The sequence below is a fragment of the Uloborus diversus genome, chromosome 6 (assembly GCF_026930045.1).
Source record: "Uloborus diversus isolate 005 chromosome 6, Udiv.v.3.1, whole genome shotgun sequence".
Lineage (NCBI taxonomy): Eukaryota > Metazoa > Arthropoda > Arachnida > Araneae > Uloboridae > Uloborus > Uloborus diversus.
Window position 1 is genome coordinate 132,474,505 of NC_072736.1, and position 20,752 is coordinate 132,495,256.

General features: G+C 34.1%; 1 protein-coding gene across 1 annotated transcript; it reads right to left on the bottom strand.

The window, feature by feature from the left end:
* Positions 1 to 313: 313 nt before the first annotated feature.
* Positions 314 to 13,290, bottom strand: LOC129224661 (mitochondrial import inner membrane translocase subunit Tim29-like). The gene is made up of 3 exons (XM_054859199.1): positions 13,068 to 13,290; positions 10,444 to 10,545; positions 314 to 741 (listed from the first exon to the last, which is right to left on the bottom strand). The coding sequence occupies exons 1-3, from the start codon at positions 13,189 to 13,191 to the stop codon at positions 356 to 358; spliced, it is 612 nt and encodes a 203-aa protein (XP_054715174.1). The 5' UTR covers positions 13,192 to 13,290; the 3' UTR covers positions 314 to 355.
* Positions 13,291 to 20,752: the final 7,462 nt, after the last annotated feature.

Consider the following 20,752-nt stretch of genomic DNA (forward strand, 5'->3'; position numbering starts at 1 on the left):
CTGAATTTTCCTTAAAAATTATCAAAACAAGTAATGGCTAAAGTATTTCTGATTCCAAAAGTTAGCACCCCATAAATAGCATATTGGCAAACACAACAAAACTCAAAAAGTTGGGAAATTCTAGAACTTTCTATGTTTGTATATCACGAAGTTTTTGCCATGAAATTTAAGAATCACTAGAAAAAGGAAGTCAACAACAAAACTTTTAAGAAGAAGAGAAGTTGCCAGAGGACAGTAAGAAATTCAGCCCTTTCAATCATTTATAAAAAAAGTTAACAATTTTGATAATATTGCTCATCAGAGTTATACAAAATCAGTAACAAGAAACAATTTAAATTTTAATTTTTTTAATGAATCATGTTTTATCAACCCACTCACTTGGATTAACATCAAAATCTCTCATTTTCAGCTTCATATTCCACCAAGTACCAAATATACCGACGTCTATAATCCTTTGGTAAAAAGTGAGGTAATGAGGTTTCAAGTATTTACAGTGAGCAGCATAGATGCCACAGTTTTTAGGGTAATCAGCCACCCATATTAAATTGAAAAAAAGCAAATCTGTTCTCCTCAGTAAGCTTTGGTTCTGATATCGTACAAGATAATTGATGTGTTCTTCTGATTTCGGGTTCCGAATCGGATCACCGACCATAGCCAAAATACATACACAGTTTAAGATTTGATCATAAAAGGACTGTTCATCTGGATTTGTCTTCAAAGCAGTAAACAGGACTCCAAGACCTAAAGCAAAATAAAAGTTTTTGAAAAATTAATAAGATATTTAAAAAAGCTTTTAAAATCCATGTTAATAAAGGGTGTTTTTCTTAGAGGTATAGAACTTTAGTTTCAAATAAAACACCGTTAAATGATGAAAATCGCCATGAGTTTGGCTTTATTCGAAAGCTGATTCTTTACCATTTTTATTTAAATGGCTTGGAGAACATCTAATCGGGAAGTCTAATTTTCTATCACTTTTTGCCGCAATGGGGGCCGTATGTAAGTGATATGTGGCGAATGTTCTCGTCCAAGACGTCAATTGTCTGTGTCTTTTCGGTGTAGACCTGAGACTTCACACAGCCCCACAAAAAATAGTCCAACGTAGTTAAATCGCATGATCTTGCAGGCCAATTCACGGGTCCATTAAGCGAAATTATTCGTTCACCTAAAGTTACTTTCAATAAATCAATTGTGACATGCACTGTGTGGCATGTTGCACCGTCCTGTTATCTGTTCATGATGAAATGGCAAACCAAACTAAACACAAAACAAGTGACAACTATCAAAATGGCCCACAGATCAAATAGTGTTCCTGACTTAAAGTTCTATACCTCTAAAAAAACACCCTTTATATCTTACAATATAAATCTTTTCAAAGTCATGATTTTGCAAATACTATTGCATTAAGGTGAAAGAATAAAGTTCAGTGGAACAGAATTTGTACTCTTCTTCATGAAAAGAGTCACGAAAGCTTACAAAGAGCGGATAAGAGTGGTACTTTTACTGGAGATAAGCAAGTCGCCGCTCATTTTATACATTTTTTGCCGAACTGTTCAAAACAAAGCGCTCAGTGGCTCTTCAAACGTTGACTAAATCAATATTACTGAAATTTAATGTTTAATTTTTAAATAAAGCAACTTTACGTATAAAAATGCAGTGTCTGTGTTTGCTACCACAAAACTCAAGAAGTTGTAGAAGGATTTATTTGAAATTTTTACTCTATGTTTCTTTTGTGTAGAATTATATTGCCATAAAAACGAGAGCAACAAATGCATTTACATCTTATATTTGACTTGAAGACTACGAGACATGTCTTTTCTACAGATGAGCGCTTTTATATACATTTTAGCAAAAAAATTTCTAAACATTTCTTGAGGGTTAACTAAAAACAATTATGCCTGACAAACGACTTATATAATTTTAACCTATTGTTTTGCGAAAATTGTAGTAAATATGTGTCCCGTTGCCAGAGGACTAAGAAATTCAGCCCTTTCAATCATTTATAAAAAAAAAAGAGATGTCTGTTTGTTTGTACATGATGTCAAGGGATCCTATAGGATCACCTTGACATCCACCAACCGTAAAGTAAGGAAATCATTTCCTTACTCTATGTATAGCACCTACAGACTCTACAAAGTTAAAATCATACTAGACTAGACTCAATTTAATAACTGATCTACTGATTATGATGTTATTGGTCACATTTGGGGAACTCAAATTTAAAAAGGACGTTCGGACTGAACTTGCGGCTGTTTTACTATATATTGAAAGGCTATTCTGCCGTCATACGCATAGTTGCCGTAACTCCACTTTTTGTCGATTTTGAGTTATTGCGATTTTTGGGTACTATAGGCCATTACGCATGTGTGTACGAAAGGATATATTCGGTTGAAGCGTCCTTCCCACCTAAATCGATAGCCAGTTTTGCCGCAACACCTCCAAAATACAGTCGGTACTCGGCATAAATGCCGCAAATCCAATCATAGGCATAAATGCCGCAACTCCGCACGCGTGGTGGAGTTACTGTGTTTACGCTTAGGAACGGACCAGAGACACGATGCGCGAAAGGGCCAGCGCGGAAGTTTCAGCTGGTGATGTTTACTTTGCAAGGTAGACTGTGGCACACCTTCATTTTATTTTAGTACGTGGACGTGTGATCTTGACCTATCTAGTGTGCCCGAGTGAATTATTGTTCAGCAGCAATAGTGCATACCTAAAAAAAAGTGCTCTTGGAGACTTCAAAAGTCAGGTGAGTTTATTTTTATTCTGTAATTCACTAAAAACTTACACTAAAGTTTGTGTATTTATTAGTGCAATATTGCAGTTACTAGTTTTAATTACGTAGACTAATTAGGTGGGACAACGGCTTTTAACAAGAGTCACCTTTTTAATGAGTTTTCTGTCTGTTTGGCTGTTAGGGTATAACAAATTGACCGCCACAATGGAAACCGATCCAGAGGAGCGGGAGGCAGTTAAATTGGATCAAGATGACAACAACAGTGCATCTTCACCAAAAGCGGGCCCGTCCCACATTAATACGAGTTCAAACCGCTCCATGCTAAATCCAAATTTTGTTTGCACTGATTCTTCGGATTCCAGTGATTGTGATCCGTTTGATTACTATATACGATTAACGGAAGCAAAGAAAAATAGGGCAAACGGCAGCAGCAGCACTGAACTGGGACAGTCCACTTCAAATACCAGTACTCCGAGCGTTAAGGAATCTGATGTAGCCGAAAGTTTGACGAAGAGGGGTGCCACTAGAAAGAGAAAAATGTACAGCCAATCTGTAAATGACAGGAAAGAGGATCAACGGTCAAAGAAAGTTAAACAACATCAACTCAAAGCTAGTTGCGCTTGCACCTTTAAAGCTTGCGGTTCAAAAATTTCCAATAATCGAAGATACGTCTTAAATTCTGAATATTGGGCTATGAAACCGAATGAACAGCAGCTTTTTGTTTCGTCGTGTGTAACACAATCGGTAGTTAAAAGAAGGCGCGGCGAGAATGCTGATAAACGCAAGAGATCTGTTACGTACGAGTTAAAAGATGAAAACGGAAAAGCTTGCCATGTGTGTAAAACATTCTTCCTTACAACTCTTGGTTATAGTGCTAAAAACGATAGAATCATTGTTAAGGTCCTGAACGGCGATAAAGTTTTTGGTAACTATGTGACTGCTGATAAAAGAGGTCGGTATGAAAGAGACAAAACAACCAGAGATCTTATAAATAAACACATAGAATCTTTTTCGCCTAGCATGTCTCATTACCGTAGGGAGCACGCTCCGAACAAAAGATATTTGCCAAACGACGTAACGGTCACTGATATGCATGCGGATTTTGTTGAAAAGTATCCAAATATTACGTGTTCGTATGATTTGTACCGAAAATGTGTCAAAGCTTTGAATATTTCGTTTACCAAACTTGGTCATGAAGAGTGCGATCATTGCGAAATTTTTAAGCTACATGACCCTCTGCATACAGAGGATTCTTTGTCAAGTGACTGTACTTCTTGTATTGAATGGAAAAAACATATTGAGAAAGCAACAGCAGCGCGAGAAAAATATCGCGCCGACAGCCAAACTACTTCCGCCGAGACCTTGTACGTTTCTGCTGATCTAGAAAAAGTAATTATGTTACCGCGAATTGACATGTTTAAAAAGGTATTATTTTGTCCAAGAATCGTTGTATTTAATGAGACTTTCGCTCCGTTAGGCGATAAGCCGCAGGTACCCCCTTTTGCCTGCCTATGGCATGAATGCACTTCTGGGCGCAAAAAAGAAGATCTTGTAAGTGCTTTCCATTCGTTTTTTATTTGTCACAGGGACATACTTTATTTAGTTATCTGGCTGGATAATTGCGCCGGTCAAAATAAAAATTGGACTCGCATTTCGTACATCGTAAAAATAGTTAACTCCAACGAAATAGCTGCAAACTCTATTACCTTACGTTATTTTGAGCCTGGCCATACTTTCATGGCGGCTGATAGTTTTCACCACCAGGTCGAACTATCACTGAAACGTCAAAAAAAAACCTACGACTTTTCAGATTTCGTTAAAGCTGTCGGTGAAGCCAATTCTGGCAAAGTTAAGGTGAAAGAGATGGGTCAAAGCGATTTTTTGGAATGGAAAGATGAGTCATCACAATACAAAATAAGTCGGGCCAAGCCAAGGCCCTACTTAAAAGATATCGTCGAAATTGTTGCGGAGAGGGGACAGCAAAACGTTAAATATAAAACTGACTTTTCAGAAAAGGAGTACATTCCACTCAATTTCCTTTCAGTAAAGGCACAAAAATACAAGGGCATGCCGCAATCGATTTCCGAAGCACGGGGCATTTCAGCTGAAAGAAAAGAAGGAATTTTAAAAACCTTGCTCCCCCTCATGCCAGAAAACAGACGGCTATTTTGGGAAAATCTTCCAGTGAATAACAAGGCTGCAGATCTCCGCAGCAATGTCGACGATGGCTAGAAAAATGTCATTTAATCAATGTTATTTAAGTTGTAATCCTGACAGCTCTATAGTTTTGTCAATTTTTGTATAAATATCTCCTTTGAATGGTATTTAAATTGTAATACTGAAAGCACTATACTTTTGTAAATTTTTGGATAAATATGTCATTCGAAAAATGGTATTTAACATGCAAATTTTTACAACCAGACACGTTACTGACCTGGTATCAACTTGTGAATAACAAGTAAGACTTTTTGTTTTGTTTTTGATGTAATAAAACTTATTTGGCTGGTGTTAAAGGTTCATTTTTAATTTAATTCATCCTTTTTATTTACAAAGCAAAAGTTAAATAACAAATATAAAGTACAATTTCACTGAATGGTGTTTCAAATCGTAACTTTGTAGCCGAAATCACGCTAAAGAAGGGAGTTGCGGCATTTCTGCTGCTCCAGAATGAAGTCGTATACTACGCATAAAAGCCGTAACCGCCATTTTAGCCCCAAATTTTGGAAAATCGTCCAATTTAACGATCTTATGTCAAAGAGCATTCAAAATACCTCCTAGTAACATAATCACCAAAAGAGTTGTCGCAATTTAAATTGGTGGCCCAAGCGAAAGAAACTAAATCGCCCTTCCTGAACATTTACCTAAAGTGGAGTTACGGCAACTATGATTATGACGGCAGTATTGCTACCAAGAACAGGCTTTGCAGTTTTGTTGGTAGAGATGGTATCCTTTCTGAAATGGGAATTTTTGCCATGGGAGAGCATAGTTCATTCTGCTCATATTGCAATGCATATCGTTATTAAATTAATTTTTTTCTACAGAGGACAAATTTTTGTTTTGCTCTAACTGAAATGGATCTTTTCATTTAATTCTCTTTCCTTGGGGGCAAGGGGCTTTTAGAGACAGCTGTCATTATTCTAATAGGGAATTTTAATACTACACCGAATATGCTGAGATCTAAGCACAAGCGCTTGGTGCATCAAAAAAGAGGGGGTCAAAGATGGCGTGGAAAAGGCAGGATAGGTTTTTTTTTTTTGAAAAACGTAATAAGAGACCTCCTCCCAGATTCTGCGACACAAGTGTCGGTGCAATATGCTTTTTCTCCAGATGTTGATGAGGAATCCGTAATGTTGATTGAGTAGCAGCTGGATATTTTTGGTGGGCTTCAAATTTTGTCAAAATTTGAAAAAGTAGCCTTTTTTTCTGGACGACATAAATAATATTTGAAAGTAGTGTGATCAAGAGAAATTGGGCAACCTTGTATTAACTTCGAGTTATGGGAAATTCCCCTCACAGCCTTTTCAAGGACAATATATCTTTTTTTTCCTTTAGATATAGTGTATGTTAGATAGATTATAACGATCATAGTTTAGAATATAAAGAATTCTTTCACAGAGAATAAATTTTACTAACATACTTTTTAAAAAAAATCTTTGTCTGCTTAATGAACTCTTCTCTCATGCAAACTGATGAATCAAAGCACTATGTACAAGGTTTTTTTTTTTTTTTTTTTTTTGTATGCTTTTCATTGGATTTGCGTGCATAAAATGAAAATGAAACTTTCATTAGAGCTTTGACTTAAAATTTGTTACCTTCGAAATATAGAGACAACCTTTTTGAAAATACTGATAATTTTGGGACCCAATGAAAACTTCGAGATAAAGGAACATTCGAGTTATAAGACTGAGAGTTATCAAGAGTTGACTGCATATGATTAACTACTTACCACAGTATAGTACTAAGAAGAACATAAAATAACATGGGTTACTCTTGGCTTTAGTAGTTAAACAGTCTCAAAGTCAATGATTTTTTTTTTTTAAATGACCTAGTTTAGAGGTTAATAACTTTGTACCCAACGGGTCAACAACTTTGAGACACAGCTGTAGTTATAGTTCAAGTGATGTAGTTTAAGGTCCGGGTTAGAAACCCATGGCAACTAATCAACTTTTTTAATTACATGGTCTCAAAATTGAACTATAATTTCAACTTTTTTTTTTCAATTACTCTATAATCAATGAGTTTGTAACTTTGAGAAACAGCTGAAATTATACTCTAAGTGATATAGTTTTAGACTCCAGTCAGAAAGCCATGAGATCTGATTATCTTGCTTAGTTAAACGATCTCAAAAATGATAATTTTAACATAAAATGTCAAATTTTAACTACTCTAATCCACAAGTCAAAACTTTAAGGCACAGATGTAATTATGCTCCAGTTGATGTAGTTTTTGACCCAGATTACATGCGCATGGGCCTCTTGTAAATTATTTTTAAATACAATATATATATTTTTTTTACTCTTCATTTGCGTGATAAAACACACATTTCTTCTACTTCTTATGTCATTTTTGACTTTATAATCAAAATAAATCAATGCTGTATTTTAAAAAAGCAGATTGTGATTGGATAACAGATTGAATTAATATAGTAGAAATTTGAACGCAAAAATAATAAACATTTGAAAATAAATAAATATTTTTATTATTAATAGTAGAAATAAAAACATAATGCCAAAAATAGCACAGATTTGCTCTAGCAGACCTGAAGTTTAAAGTTACATGGAGAAAAAACTACATATAAACTTATGAAGGTGGCTTTCCTATAGTTCTGATGCATTTATCTCTTGAAGAATTGGCCTCACTATGTTTCTATCTTCTTCCAAGGGAAAGTACACTTAATATTATGCTAAAGTTTAATGAGAAAGGGACATTCAAATTAAAATGTTACCATTATGAAAAAAGCTATTATCAGCTAATAAATTTTCCTAACATTTACTTAATCAATTATTTAAAAAGAAAAAAGTCAATCAACAAGAAAATAGTTCTCAAAATATTACTAGCTTTATTCTTTTCCGACAATTTTCTGAAAATACTTTATTTGACTAATGAGCAAAAAATGATATTATTTTTTGAAACTTGAATATGTATGTCTACCTCATTTTCAATGACACATTTTTTGTTAAACTATATGCAGTTTGTTACTTACTCAACGTGTTGCCTTTTATTAGAATAGTACAACTATGTTAACACTAGTACTTGTAAACTACTTAAATAAAAAAACGTTGGTTGATATTTAAAAAAAAAACAGTACCTTACCTCTCCACAGTATCTGTTCAATCTTATACTTCTAGTTTTTTTGGCTAAAAATTAAAATAAAAAACTGAGTGTTGATGAATTTTGTTTTGAATGCTCTGCTTTTCAACGCTTTGGTTCAATGCTCTATGTTCAAAATGGCTACTTTAACCGCTACTAGCAATTTTTTAGGTTTTAGACATAATTTAATGCTGCCATCTATAAAAAAAAGTACAAAACTTTTTAAAAATCAGAAATACATTTTAAAAAGAGAGAATACTCACTACATGTCATGAACTATATTGAACATGTAAAAGTAGGAATTAGAGATATTATTTTTAAAATTTTACAAGTCTCATGGGTATGTAAGACAGATCTAAAACTACATCACTTGGAGTCAGTGGTGTTCCCATAGGGTATGCTCCATGTACGCCGTTAACTCTCAAACATTTTTTAAACATATAGCGTATACCCTCAAGCTCCAAACATTTTCATAGTATGATATATTATATATATGTTTGCATAAACAGATTGTGCATAATAGATCACTGGGAGTATACCCCCAGAAAAATTGATGGGAATGCCACTGCTTGGAGTATAAATACAGCTGTGTCTCGAAGTTTTGACTCGTGTGTTAGAGTAGTTGAAACTTGAATTTTGAGACCATTTAATTAAGCAAGATAATTAGATCTCGTGGTTTTCTGACCTGAGTCTAAAACTACATCACTTAGAGTACAATTACAGCTGTTTCTCAAAGTTACAAACTCATCGATTGTAATTGAAAAAAAAAGTTGAAGTTATAGGTCAAATTTTCAACTTTGAGATCATGTAATTAAAAAATTTGATTAGTTACCATGGGTTTCTAACCTGGACCTTAAGCTACATCACTTGAACTATAACTACAGCTGTGTCTCAAAGTTGTTGACTCATTGCGCACAAAGTTATTGACCTCTAAACTTGACCATTTTTTAAAAATCATCTGTTTAACTACTGAAGCCAAAAGTAACCCATACTATTTTATGTTTTTCTTAGCACTATACTGTGGTGAGTAGTTAATCATATACTCATTTACGAGGGTTACTCACTGCTTTAGCAGATATCTGGGCCCAAACAAGGCAAAAAATAGGTTAAAAATTAGTAGTTTCAATTGACCTTTGCCCTCAAAACCATGAGTGAGCCCTTAAAATATTTATGCTAGCATGTACCTAGTATCAAGTAATATCCATAAATAAAAAATTTGCTTGGTTCACTTGCTGCTTTTGAAGCAAAGCAGTCATATATTTAGCTCTATTTATTCACGACCTTAAACTTTGACCTCTACTCAAGGACAAACAAGTTAAATTTGAGAGGAAAGAAGTTTGACTTTTTCTTATCACAATACTAGTAAAATATCCTGAAAGTTTCAGGAAAATTGAAGGTGTCAACTATCAGGCCCCCATTCACTTTGTTCAGCTTTAAAAAAAAAAAAAAAGACTCTTAAAAATTCATTATTCAAGGTGGGGGGGGGGGGGGGGACACAATCCAATAGGTGGTTAAGGGCCCTGCTGATTTTTGCAGGGGACCCAAAATTTATAGATCAGGGCCTGGGCAACTGTTTTAAATTTTTGCTAACAAAAATATTTTAAGTTTCTCAAACATTAGCATGCGATGAAATTTTAGCTTGTTAGCACTTAGCTACTTCTCACCCTGATACACTTTTCTCATGCACCTTGAAATACTGTGTGCCTTAAGGTGCACTATATTGCAAATAAATTATTCCTTCATATAAGCTGATAAGCGATGCCATGTTCTAAGGGGGGGGGGATTCTTTTATTTTGGCTGAAAATTTATGCAAAAGATGAAACTTTCGTAAAAATTTCGACTTCCAAGCAGTTACTGCTGAGATATAGAGACAACTTTGTATTGAAAACACTAAATAATTTTGGGACCATATGAAATCTTCATGATAAAGAATATTCAAATTATAAGGTTTTTAGTTAACGCAAGTTGACTATATTTGTTACGTTCTTTAGTAAAATTTCTATAGTTTTTGAGCAATTACAAATTGCTTACTGTTTTTCTTTGACTGTAGAACAACCTCTGTTCTTTTATTTTATTTTTCTATGCTTATAATGTAGGCGTCCATGTGCGTCAGAATCAAATTATTTATAAACGACCTTCTGGTCTTTACACAATCCTTTTTACGTGAAAACAGTATCCAGCACACAACATCTAGCATCCAGCCCCTGGCATTCATTTGAATTTTGAAGCCTTGAATTCAAATTATGGTTGTGATAAAAGCCATTTGTAGAAGCATGAAATCCAACGAGTAGGGTCCTATCACAATTTATGATTGCGAAAACACAATTTTATAATTCAAGATCTCAAAATTCAAACTTTTTTTTTCTGCCTACATGTTTAACTAAAGTCATAAACAGTACCTGAAGCGACCAGAACTGCTTTATGAGGTCTATTTTTAGCACCTTGAATAACATCTGTAGCAACTGTTTTATAATCAAGAAACATTCCTTGCCAGAATAAACCTGCAAAAAAAAAAAAAAAAAAACACCTTTTTAAAACGATAGTTCTGGCATGTGAGTAAAATCTGAAACTCAATTCATATTCCTTTATGTACTTTTTATCTGAAAATAATAAAAATAATAATTTTCAATTTGTAGAATTTTTGAGTACACAGTGAAACCCTAATTTTACGTTTCTGAAATGACTGGGTTAAAAAAAAGTAAAATACAGGAAATACATAGAAAGTAAAAATCAAATAGATAAAAACTAAAGGTAGTACAGATGACTCTTTTAAAAGGTATAGTATCTATATTTTATGAAAACTATACCATTCACTACTATTAAAACTATACGATAACTACTATTTCACTATACAGGAGTCCCTCATATAACACAGTACTTCTACAACACGGTTTCGATATTGACATGGTACAAAACTCTAATTCATAACTACATGGTTTTGTTGCCACACAAGTTTCAAAAGAAGGAATTAAATTTTTGTTCAATACACTGTTAAAAAATGCATGATAACAACTATAATACGTTTTTACTTTGTTTTTATGAAACTTTTACAAAAAATTGTTTGTCTTGGGCTCAAGGTTTCTCCGGATAACACTAACTTTTAACTTTTAAATACATACTTGATTTAAAAGCGTGTTCTAAAAGCAAAAAGGTGAATATTATTTTGTTTCCAATGCATTGTAAGAAAATAACATTAGGATTAAACATAAGCTAAATTTGGCAAACAATAAATAAAAAATGTAGTCAAAACAAAATATGAAATAAAATAAATAGAATGATTTTATTTATTTTATTTTAAATTTTGTTTTTTTGTTGTTGCTCAGACAAACTTTATTGTTACATAAAAGCTCAGATTTTTTTTTCTAATGGTGTGCGTTTTGTTCTTTGTACAGAAAAAAAAGCGGATAACATTTTTAATTTGAGGCATGTAAAATAATTAAGTTTTATCGTTTATAACAACTCTTTTTAAATCAGTGGGTCTTTGCATGTTCTGTTGCCAGTTTTTGTTTGTATGTTCTATTGAGCCGAAATTTCAGCTATTATAAAATTTGCACCTTATGACTTGGTTTCGATATAACACGGTACACATTCCTTGATTTACATTATTTCAAGGTCTCGTATAAAAGGGTTTCGATATAACACGGAACATGGTTTCGATATAACACCGTACACATTGACAATTTTTATGATATGTACATGATAAATTAGGTTAAAAAATGAGTAAAAAACCATTTATAAAAAAGTCTCGTATAACATGGTTTCGATACTACACGGAACAAACTAACCGTGTTATGCGAGGGATACACCTGTACATACTATTTTAGATCTTTTTAACACATTTTTAGTTGCGAATCTGGGAGTTTAGGTTAAAAACAGTCTGTAATTAGTGAATTGTTTTTAAGTCATTGTGTTCAAAGTAAATGCAGTATCTTACAGGATTGAAATACTTTGAAAGTTTTCCCCCTGCTCTTTATGAAAAAGAAAATAGTCTTTCTCAATTTGTAAGCTCTTTAATGCAATATTGAAAGAAGGGACAGGCTGTGCTTCTTGTTCATCTTCATTGCTGGACAAAAACTGGATTAAGCAGTAGCGCTTCTGTTTTCATAGGTTTACTTTTAACAGTATAGATTAGTTTTATAAAAGCACAAAAGGAACATATTGCTTATTTTAGAACCTTTTTTACTTCCAGAAACTTAAATTGTGGGAAATTCATAAAATAACAAACTTACTATCCGAGTTAAATTAGCATTCTTAATGGAAAAACTGAGACTTGATGGGGGGAAAAATGAAATGCAGGAAAAATGCAGATTTGGGGTGGACATAAAATCAGGGTTTCACTGTGTTGAAATAAATCATTACAAACTCCTTTTCACTGTGTAAGAAAAATCAACAAAACACACACGAGCCAAATACATGAAAAATCAACAAATTATTCTTATACGATTATGGAGTTTTTACGAATATTAATTTTTATTTCACTAGAGTGTTTAAGTCTTCTTTTTTAAGTATGAAAAAAGAAACCAATGACTATTGAAGATTCATAAGAAAAAAAGCCAATTGTTATGTTGAAGAATTTTTTGGGACAGTATACTATTTTTTTTTTTTGAAAATCAGCGCCAAATGATTCTTATAATCAATTACCATAAACCCTTTTTGTTTTTTATGGGAAGAAGAGGATATATACGGAGAGGCATTTATAAAGAGAACAAGAAATAAAGTGTAGTAAAATAACTATTTCTCTTTTTATGAAAAAATTAAAATCAATGAGCCTAAATTTGGTGATTCTTAGATGCGGCAATCTGTTATCTGTGTAATATCTTTCACAAAAAATACATAACACAAAACCGTGCTTCTGTTTAAACTTGTGCAAATAAATATATATTTATACGAAATCATATAGTTTATGCGTTTTTCCTAGAATTTATACGTTGGTTTACTCTTATCCTAATAGAATAAAAGTCAAAATTCTTATTGCTGCATCTGAAACGTAAAGAAGCATTAGATTATAAAACATCTTTCTTACTCCATTGTTCGACTCGGCCACCTTTCCATTTCTCTGGAAGTTTAAGCTTTTCCTGAAGTAGCGAAAAGCGTTTCGAAACAATTTCTCCAAATTTTGCTATTGCACGAATTCTTAAAAAATTCATCTTCAGTCTAACGCTCTACCGACTGAGCTATTTCGGCAATAAAAACTTCATCTTTGATTATAACTTTACCGACATGTTTATTTTGTTTATTTTTGATTTTTATTTATTTCATTAAACGCCAAGGCGCAGTAATCAGATGAGAGAATAAAAACTGAGTCTCTACTCTTCTATACGCATAGTGTAGTTCGGATCAGTTTCTCAACTTTTTTGAGTTGTAACCTCTTAAATCCGTACAGTGGTCCCCTTTTGAGCACCCAAATGCTTCTTTCCAGCATGTTGTATGCTGCGAGTCGCTACTGTGATGAAGTTTCTCGCTTACTTGGTAATTCTTTCCATCATCTGACAGTATTTTATTGTTCTGATGATTGGAGAGATGACATGACGTTAAAAAGAACCGAAAAGGCATATCTTATCAATTACTATTTAAAACGACGTGGAACCAGGGCCGGCTCCTCACTGTGGACCAGGTTGGCCAGTCCCCCCCCCCCCAGAAAAATTGGACGCAATAAAATTAATTATTTAAAAAATAACGTTTTTGTTTCAGTTTTGAAAAATCAACGAATTTGAGCACGAAACAGCTCTTAAATCTATAGCACTTTTTTCCATATCGTTGATGAAATATTAAAAGCTTTCCATTTTTGTTAGCGTTCGCGCTTGCAAGCTTTGAGAAGGATTCTTTGGGCCATTTTGACTGTGTCCTTGCCACACCTCCGCTCCTAACCATTAACCAGACTAACTTAAACGGCAAGTTGCGTCACCCCTATCCCTTCTGCAGCGGCACCAGCTTCCTGGCCCTTGGAAAAATATCTTCACCCATGCCAATGCCACTAGAAGGGCACTAGTAGAAAGGAAGGATGCGACTACACATGACTTTTACGAAACATCAGCTCGGCAAAGGGCACAACACTGCTGGCCCAAGTGAATGAAAAAGAGTTCTCTTATTGTTTCCCTCCGTCCTCTTTTGTCTTTCATTTTAAACGGCTGTTAATATCTGGTAAGGGATTTACAATTTTATGGAATCCCCACGATTGTATCGCATCGCATGCATATTTTTATTTAATTTTCTGTTTGGAGAATTTCATGAATGAAATTCTCTGAATTTCTGTTTGGAGATTTGATTTTTGAGTAGCACACAGCACAGCTCAGTTGGTTGTGAGTGTGATGCTAATAAAAATTCTGAATTTGTCCGAAACTTTTACAAAATAGCTTAAAAAGGGTGAAGTCTATTCAATTTTCTTTTTTGTTTCGATAGTTAGCAAAAGTAATAAGTATTAATCGTATAATAGGTTTTATTGCTTTGCCTTTTATATGCTAAAGTATTTTAACGCGGAACAAACCTGAGTTATTTTAATTTGATCCGGAACACCGCTTTAAGTCTTTAAAGGCATTGGGATCACATTACCTCAAAAAGGACCAAAGTATCAAATTTTTTATTGCTTTTATTTTAAATTTCCAGATTGTCTCAAACATAATGGAAAGAGTTTCAACGCTTTCACTTAAATATTTAAAAATTTATTGGCTTTAGGCCCCTTACGCTAGGTGTGCTTTTTCTCGGTGTACCTTTTTTTTTTAAAGCAATCACGAATTGCTTGTCGTTTTCACTTGACCGCTGAATGACGTCCGTCCTTTTATTTTATTTTTCTATGCCTATAATACAGGCGTCCATGTACCTCGCAATCGAATTATTTATAAAAGATCTTCTCGACTTTACGCAATCTTTTTCACGCAAAAACAATATCCAGCACACAACATCCAGCATCCTGCCCGTCCCTGGCATTCATTTGAGTTTTGACTTCTTGAATTCAAATTATGGTTACAATAAAAGTCATTAGTGGAAACAAGAAACCCGATGAGTAGGTCCTATCGTAATTCGCTATTGCGAAAAACATAATTTTTAATTCAAGATCTCAAAATTCAAACTTTTTGTTTTGTGTGTTTGTGTGTTTTCATGTTATTGGAATAGCTAAGGATTTCTTTTTGTTGAAGATGCAGCTTCAAAGTGGTAAATCTTTTTTGCAGCTAAAACAATACATTTAAGAAAACTTTGCATTGGATAAGCACATTATAAATTACTAAAATGTTGAGGGTATGTTATATCTTGATAAACAAAATTTACTATGGAAGTTTTACGATTTTTTACATAATTAACGACAGAATATTTTTTTAACTAAAGTGCACTCCTGTTTGCAAAAATTGCAACACCACGAAGGACTTACGCGAGTGAGCTGAAAATTGTAGGAAACGTAAAGTAGGGCATGATATGCAAATGATTAGAATTGCAGACCGGCAGCGCATGCGTATGCTGAGCAGCGCCCTCTGAACGGTGGATCAAACCGAATATAGACGGCTGTAGCGAGGCGTGTATGATTATCGGTGGTTATATGCTAGAGTAAACGTTAACTGAATCTTTACAATGCCTCTTCGACGAAAGAAAGCGAAATTTGAGCAAATTTCGGAGTTTGAATCGTAGGGCAGAATCGTAGGCCTTCGTGAAGCTGGATTGTATTATCGTGCAGTAGCCACTCGTGTGCAGCGTAACAGCAGCACAATCATGCGTATTTGGAAGTAGTGGACGGACGAGGGTTGGACAGCTCGGAAATCCGGGAGTGAACCACGAAATGTGACGTCAGCTTGAGATGACAGACACCTGGTGCGTATGGCGCTGACGGACCGCACATTTTCTTCTAGACAATTGGCAGTACAGTGTTCAACAGCTACAGGTGCTTCATTGTGTGTTCATCAATTCGGAGGCGTCTGCTGCAGCGTTGGCAGCGTGCAAGGATTCCTTTATACAGGATTCCTCTCACGCAAAACCATCGCCGCCTGCGGCTACAATGAGCCAATGTGCATAGGAGCTGGCTAGCTGATTGGCAGCAGGTCGTCTTTTCTGACGAATCCCGCTTCAATTTGTGGCACCATGATGGCCGAATTCGTGTCAGGCGCCAAGCCGGTGAACGGCACATTCCGGAGTGCGTTATCGAGCGCCGCAGTGGACGAACACGCGGAGTTATGGTCTGGGGTGCCATAGAATATCATGGACGATCACAATTGCTACGAATTGTGGGCAATTTGAACAGTACCCGATGCATAAACGAAGTTTTACAGCCCCAAGCTATTCTTTTCCTGCAAGGATTGCCAGGGGCTGTATTCCAGCAGGATAATGTTCGTCCACATGTCGCCAGGACTGTCAAATCCTATCTTGATTCACAGCAGGTACAGCTTCTTCCTTGGCCTGTATATTCCCCGGATATGTCATCGATTGAACATGTGTGGGATTTCGTTCGGCGGCGTCTCGCTCGTGATCCTCGTCCTGTCTCTTCGACAGACGAACTTTGGTTGCGCATACAAACAATATGGAATACTCTTCCGCAGGCAGATATTCAAACTTTGTTTCACTCTATGCCGAGTCGTGTAGCAGCTCTTATTGCGGCGTGTGGTGGCCACACAAAATGCTAATTTCTATCTCTTTTTATTGTTTGTTTGGTTTGAAAATGTAATCATTTATTTGTACCATTACCACTCAACTGTGTATTAAACTTCATTCAACTATGATGCTTCCTTCATGGTGTTGCAATTGGCACAAACAAGAGTGTATAAACAAACGAATGCACAAATGTCAAGAGATGATTCTTATGATCATTTAGTGAAAAAAATTTCTGAAATATGTGCAAAAACAAAAAAAAAAAAAAGCCTCATATATATATATATATATATATATATATATATATATATATATATATATATATATATATATATATATATATATATATATATATATATATATATTTAATTGTGTGAAATATTCTTAGTGTTTTTTTTTTTTTTCATAGGGCATGGAAATATATTATTGGTTATGTAAATACTAAGATTTAAAAAAAACTACATATTTTAGGCAATAAAGAAAACTGTTTGTGTTTCGAGAAAAAATAGTAACTAATTTCGTAGTTTGATATAAGGAAGCAAGCTAAAGCAAATGCTGCTGCGTGATCAAGTGATTGTGTTAATGTCAAGAGTGTAGTTGTAGATTGATTACTGCTGTGTGTTAATTATTACTAGTTGCATGGGCTGGGTGTCTTTAAATTTAGGTTGTTTACCTTGAAATTAAAAAAAAAAAAATAATCAAGTAGATTATTTTCTAAAACCACCAATTTCAGCTTTGATGCTTGAAGAGCAACTCGAAATAAAGAAACTACAATAAGGACTATCTTATCGTCACCTGAGATATCTTACTGTTGATCGGAGGCGATGTTATGTCGTTCACATGGCGCACATATGCAAAATTTCAGGGGGGGGCTCAGAAATTTTCCCCATGATTTAGCAGAATATTTCCCCCAATGGAAACTGATTTCAGTACAGATTAGAGACATTAAAATTTGACATATTTAATAACTTATTCATTAATGGCTGGAAAAGATTTTTTTTTACATTTTTGCAAAGAAAAAAGCACTAAGAGTAAGGAAGTTCTCATTTCTAAGGGGGGGGGGCTTGAGCCCCCACTTGCCCCCCTACATGGGCGCCCTTGGTTGTTCAGCATTTTTAACACTATAGTTCTCTTCATTTTATCTGTATAAATATTACTATGAAAACTGTATACAGCGGCGCACCCGCTAAATTAAATCACGAACTGCCACTGTGAAGAACAGGTATACCAGAAAAATACTTCTGGGGAATCTGTAGCTGACATACAAGAAATTTTACCCCCCAAAGAAGTAGGTTACCAAAAGTGAGATCTTAATAAAAATAAAAAATGTAGCAAAAGGCTAAGTCTCTCGCTTTCACTGTAAAGTAGTTAGATATCAAGTAAAACCAAGTCAGATATTTTAGTTAGTATTTTTAGGAAGCATCTATGCAGGGGTGTACTGGATCTACAATTTTTATGTTTAAAAAATATTCTTGCCGGCCCGACCCAAAAAAGTTTTGCTGTATTTATTTAACTCAAAAAGTTTCTAGTTGTGTTTTTCGGTGGGTTTCCTATAGCGGGTGTGGGTTAGTAGGGATGAACAATGCGGTCGTTTCCAAATTTTAAAAGTATTTTTTTTTTCTGAAAGAGCATGCTTAAAAACATAGGATCTGACCATTTCTAAAATAATTTGTTTAAGTTTAATATTTAAAAAAATACTTTAATCGGTGCGCTTTCATTATTTACGCTTCTTCCGATGACATCACAAATGATGAAATGCCATTTACTGTTGCCATTCACGGAGCAAAATATTTAATTCGCATTCTTACTCACGTGAATTGGCAACGAAGGGTTGATAGCAAGCGTAGAGCGCAATTATTTAATTCGCTTCTTGATTATCATAACGTGGAAACGTGGTGGAAACATGCGGCAAAGTGCATCATTTGTGACGTCATAAAGACCACGCCTTATTTGAAAAATCGGACATTAAAAAAAATTAATTAAAAAATAACTGTTTGGAAAATGAAAGTATTATTTTCTGGGTCCATGTTATTTTATTTTATTTTTTGCTTATTCTATCAATTTCAGTGACTAAAAGTAGTACTTTTGACTAAAGGAAACAACCCCATTGGTTTTTGAATTCACACGGGATAGTTTTCGTTCCGCTATGGGAGACACCCTTCCCCCACTAGGTTAAAATTATTAAAAGTTATAAGCAAAATTCAAGTTTCGGACATGATTCATTCAAAACATTCAAACTGACCACAAAAATAAGCAATAAGTAAACAGATTGATCACTCGGGAAAAGGAATGCAGATAGAAGGGAAAATGTGCTGATTTGGAAGAGGAGCGTGCTGACTCCAGGAAAATTCACGGATATTTAAATTGTTTGCGCGTGTAAAAGGAAATGCATCGAATTAAATCTGTCCAATCTATGCAAAGAATTTGCAACCATAAAGTAAATTAGAATCAGAAAAATCACACGCTGAAGCGATCACAGAAAGAAAGGACGGTTCACGAAATAGGGGGGGAGGGGTCATAACGCAACCTGCGCCATTGAAATTTTTTGTGGACTTGTTTAAAAAGTTTTTGGTACATTTTTCATGGAGCGCTTTGCAGCATTTAAAGGAGCTGTGCGCCATCGATCTAGGGGGGGGGGGGGGGGGGAATGGATTCTTATGATAATGGTTTCCTTTTTTTGCCCTACTTGAAAACCATTGCATCTTTACTAATAATAAAGCTGAATATTAAATAAAATGCAGAGTTTAAAACGCTTTAAGCTGTTAATTAAAAATATATTTTGCCTCTTTTTATAATAAAAATAGTATATTAAATTATCTACAAGGTAATATTACAGGAAATCTAAAACAAATACTTTACTTCCAGTAAACAGTTAACATAAGAATTCTAAAAAATAATTAAAACCACTTTTAAAGACATATTAAATCGTGATAAAATAAAAAAAGTATGTGTATGGAAATATAGTTTTGAACTAAATTTTCAAGCGGTATAATTATTGCTGAAAGAATAACAAGTAAAAGTGAAAGTATAGAAGTAATGTAGTTTTACTTACGTAAATAATAGACATATTTGTCTAAAACAAACTGAAACCTTTTAAAAATGAGTCATATTGAGAACTTAGACTTCGAGAACTTAGGTTTTAATGAATGAATACAGAATTACAACGATAAAAAAATAATAAATATATCTACTTATGTATACAAGAAAACTCAATTTCAAATGATTTCATAACTGGTCGAAAAAAAATTGAAGATTATTTTAACAAACGACATTGAAATGCAAAAAGCAATCAATTAATTTCAAAATAGAAAAATATATAACTTGGTTTTAAAATAAAATAATTTAAAAGTCGGGGGAAAAAACCCCTTCGTATAATCTGAGGCGACAGCGAATAATATGATGGCAAAAAAGAAAGTTGATTTTTATTTAACATTCAATTTTAACAATTAAATTAAAAAATGCGAAGAAGTAATCATTTTTAAGCTTTTATCTGAAACACAAAGATTTTTTTTCTTGAAATCGTGATTACAGTGCGATAATTAGTAACTACTTCAAGACAATGAGTAAAAGCAAAGAGCTAATAAGGCATTAATGACGGCTTCCTCTTTGCCTGTAGGGTTGTTTATTTTACGTAGCATTGAACGCGTGAGAGGAAAATTCAAACTACGTAAAATAAACAACTTTATTGATACAGAAGCAATCATAGGAAGTTCCTCCTGTGCTTAATAAGGTTCAATACTTTGACGTTGAGGAAAAAAGATGCACAAATATGCGGCAGTTTATAATCGCACCTCATTAATTTTACTTTTTTTAAACGTATAATTGGTGGAAAATGTGTAAAGAATTAGGGTACTTAATTTTGAAAAGCAAAAAAAAAAAAATTCTTCATTCAATCAATTTTTCCGGAATTTGTTATTTTTCCGAAATTTCCTGATATTTCCCTGATTAATAAAATTTCCTGACTTTTCCCTGATCTCTCTTATCTTTCGCCACCCTGTTCTAGTAGTTACGACTAACTGTATTTGAGTTTATTCGCATACAAATATTCTCAAACTAGCGAGTGACCTGTGATTATGCAATTTTCATGCATTTCTTTATTTTATTTTTTTATAGAAACAGATTTGAGGGAATGACGGATGC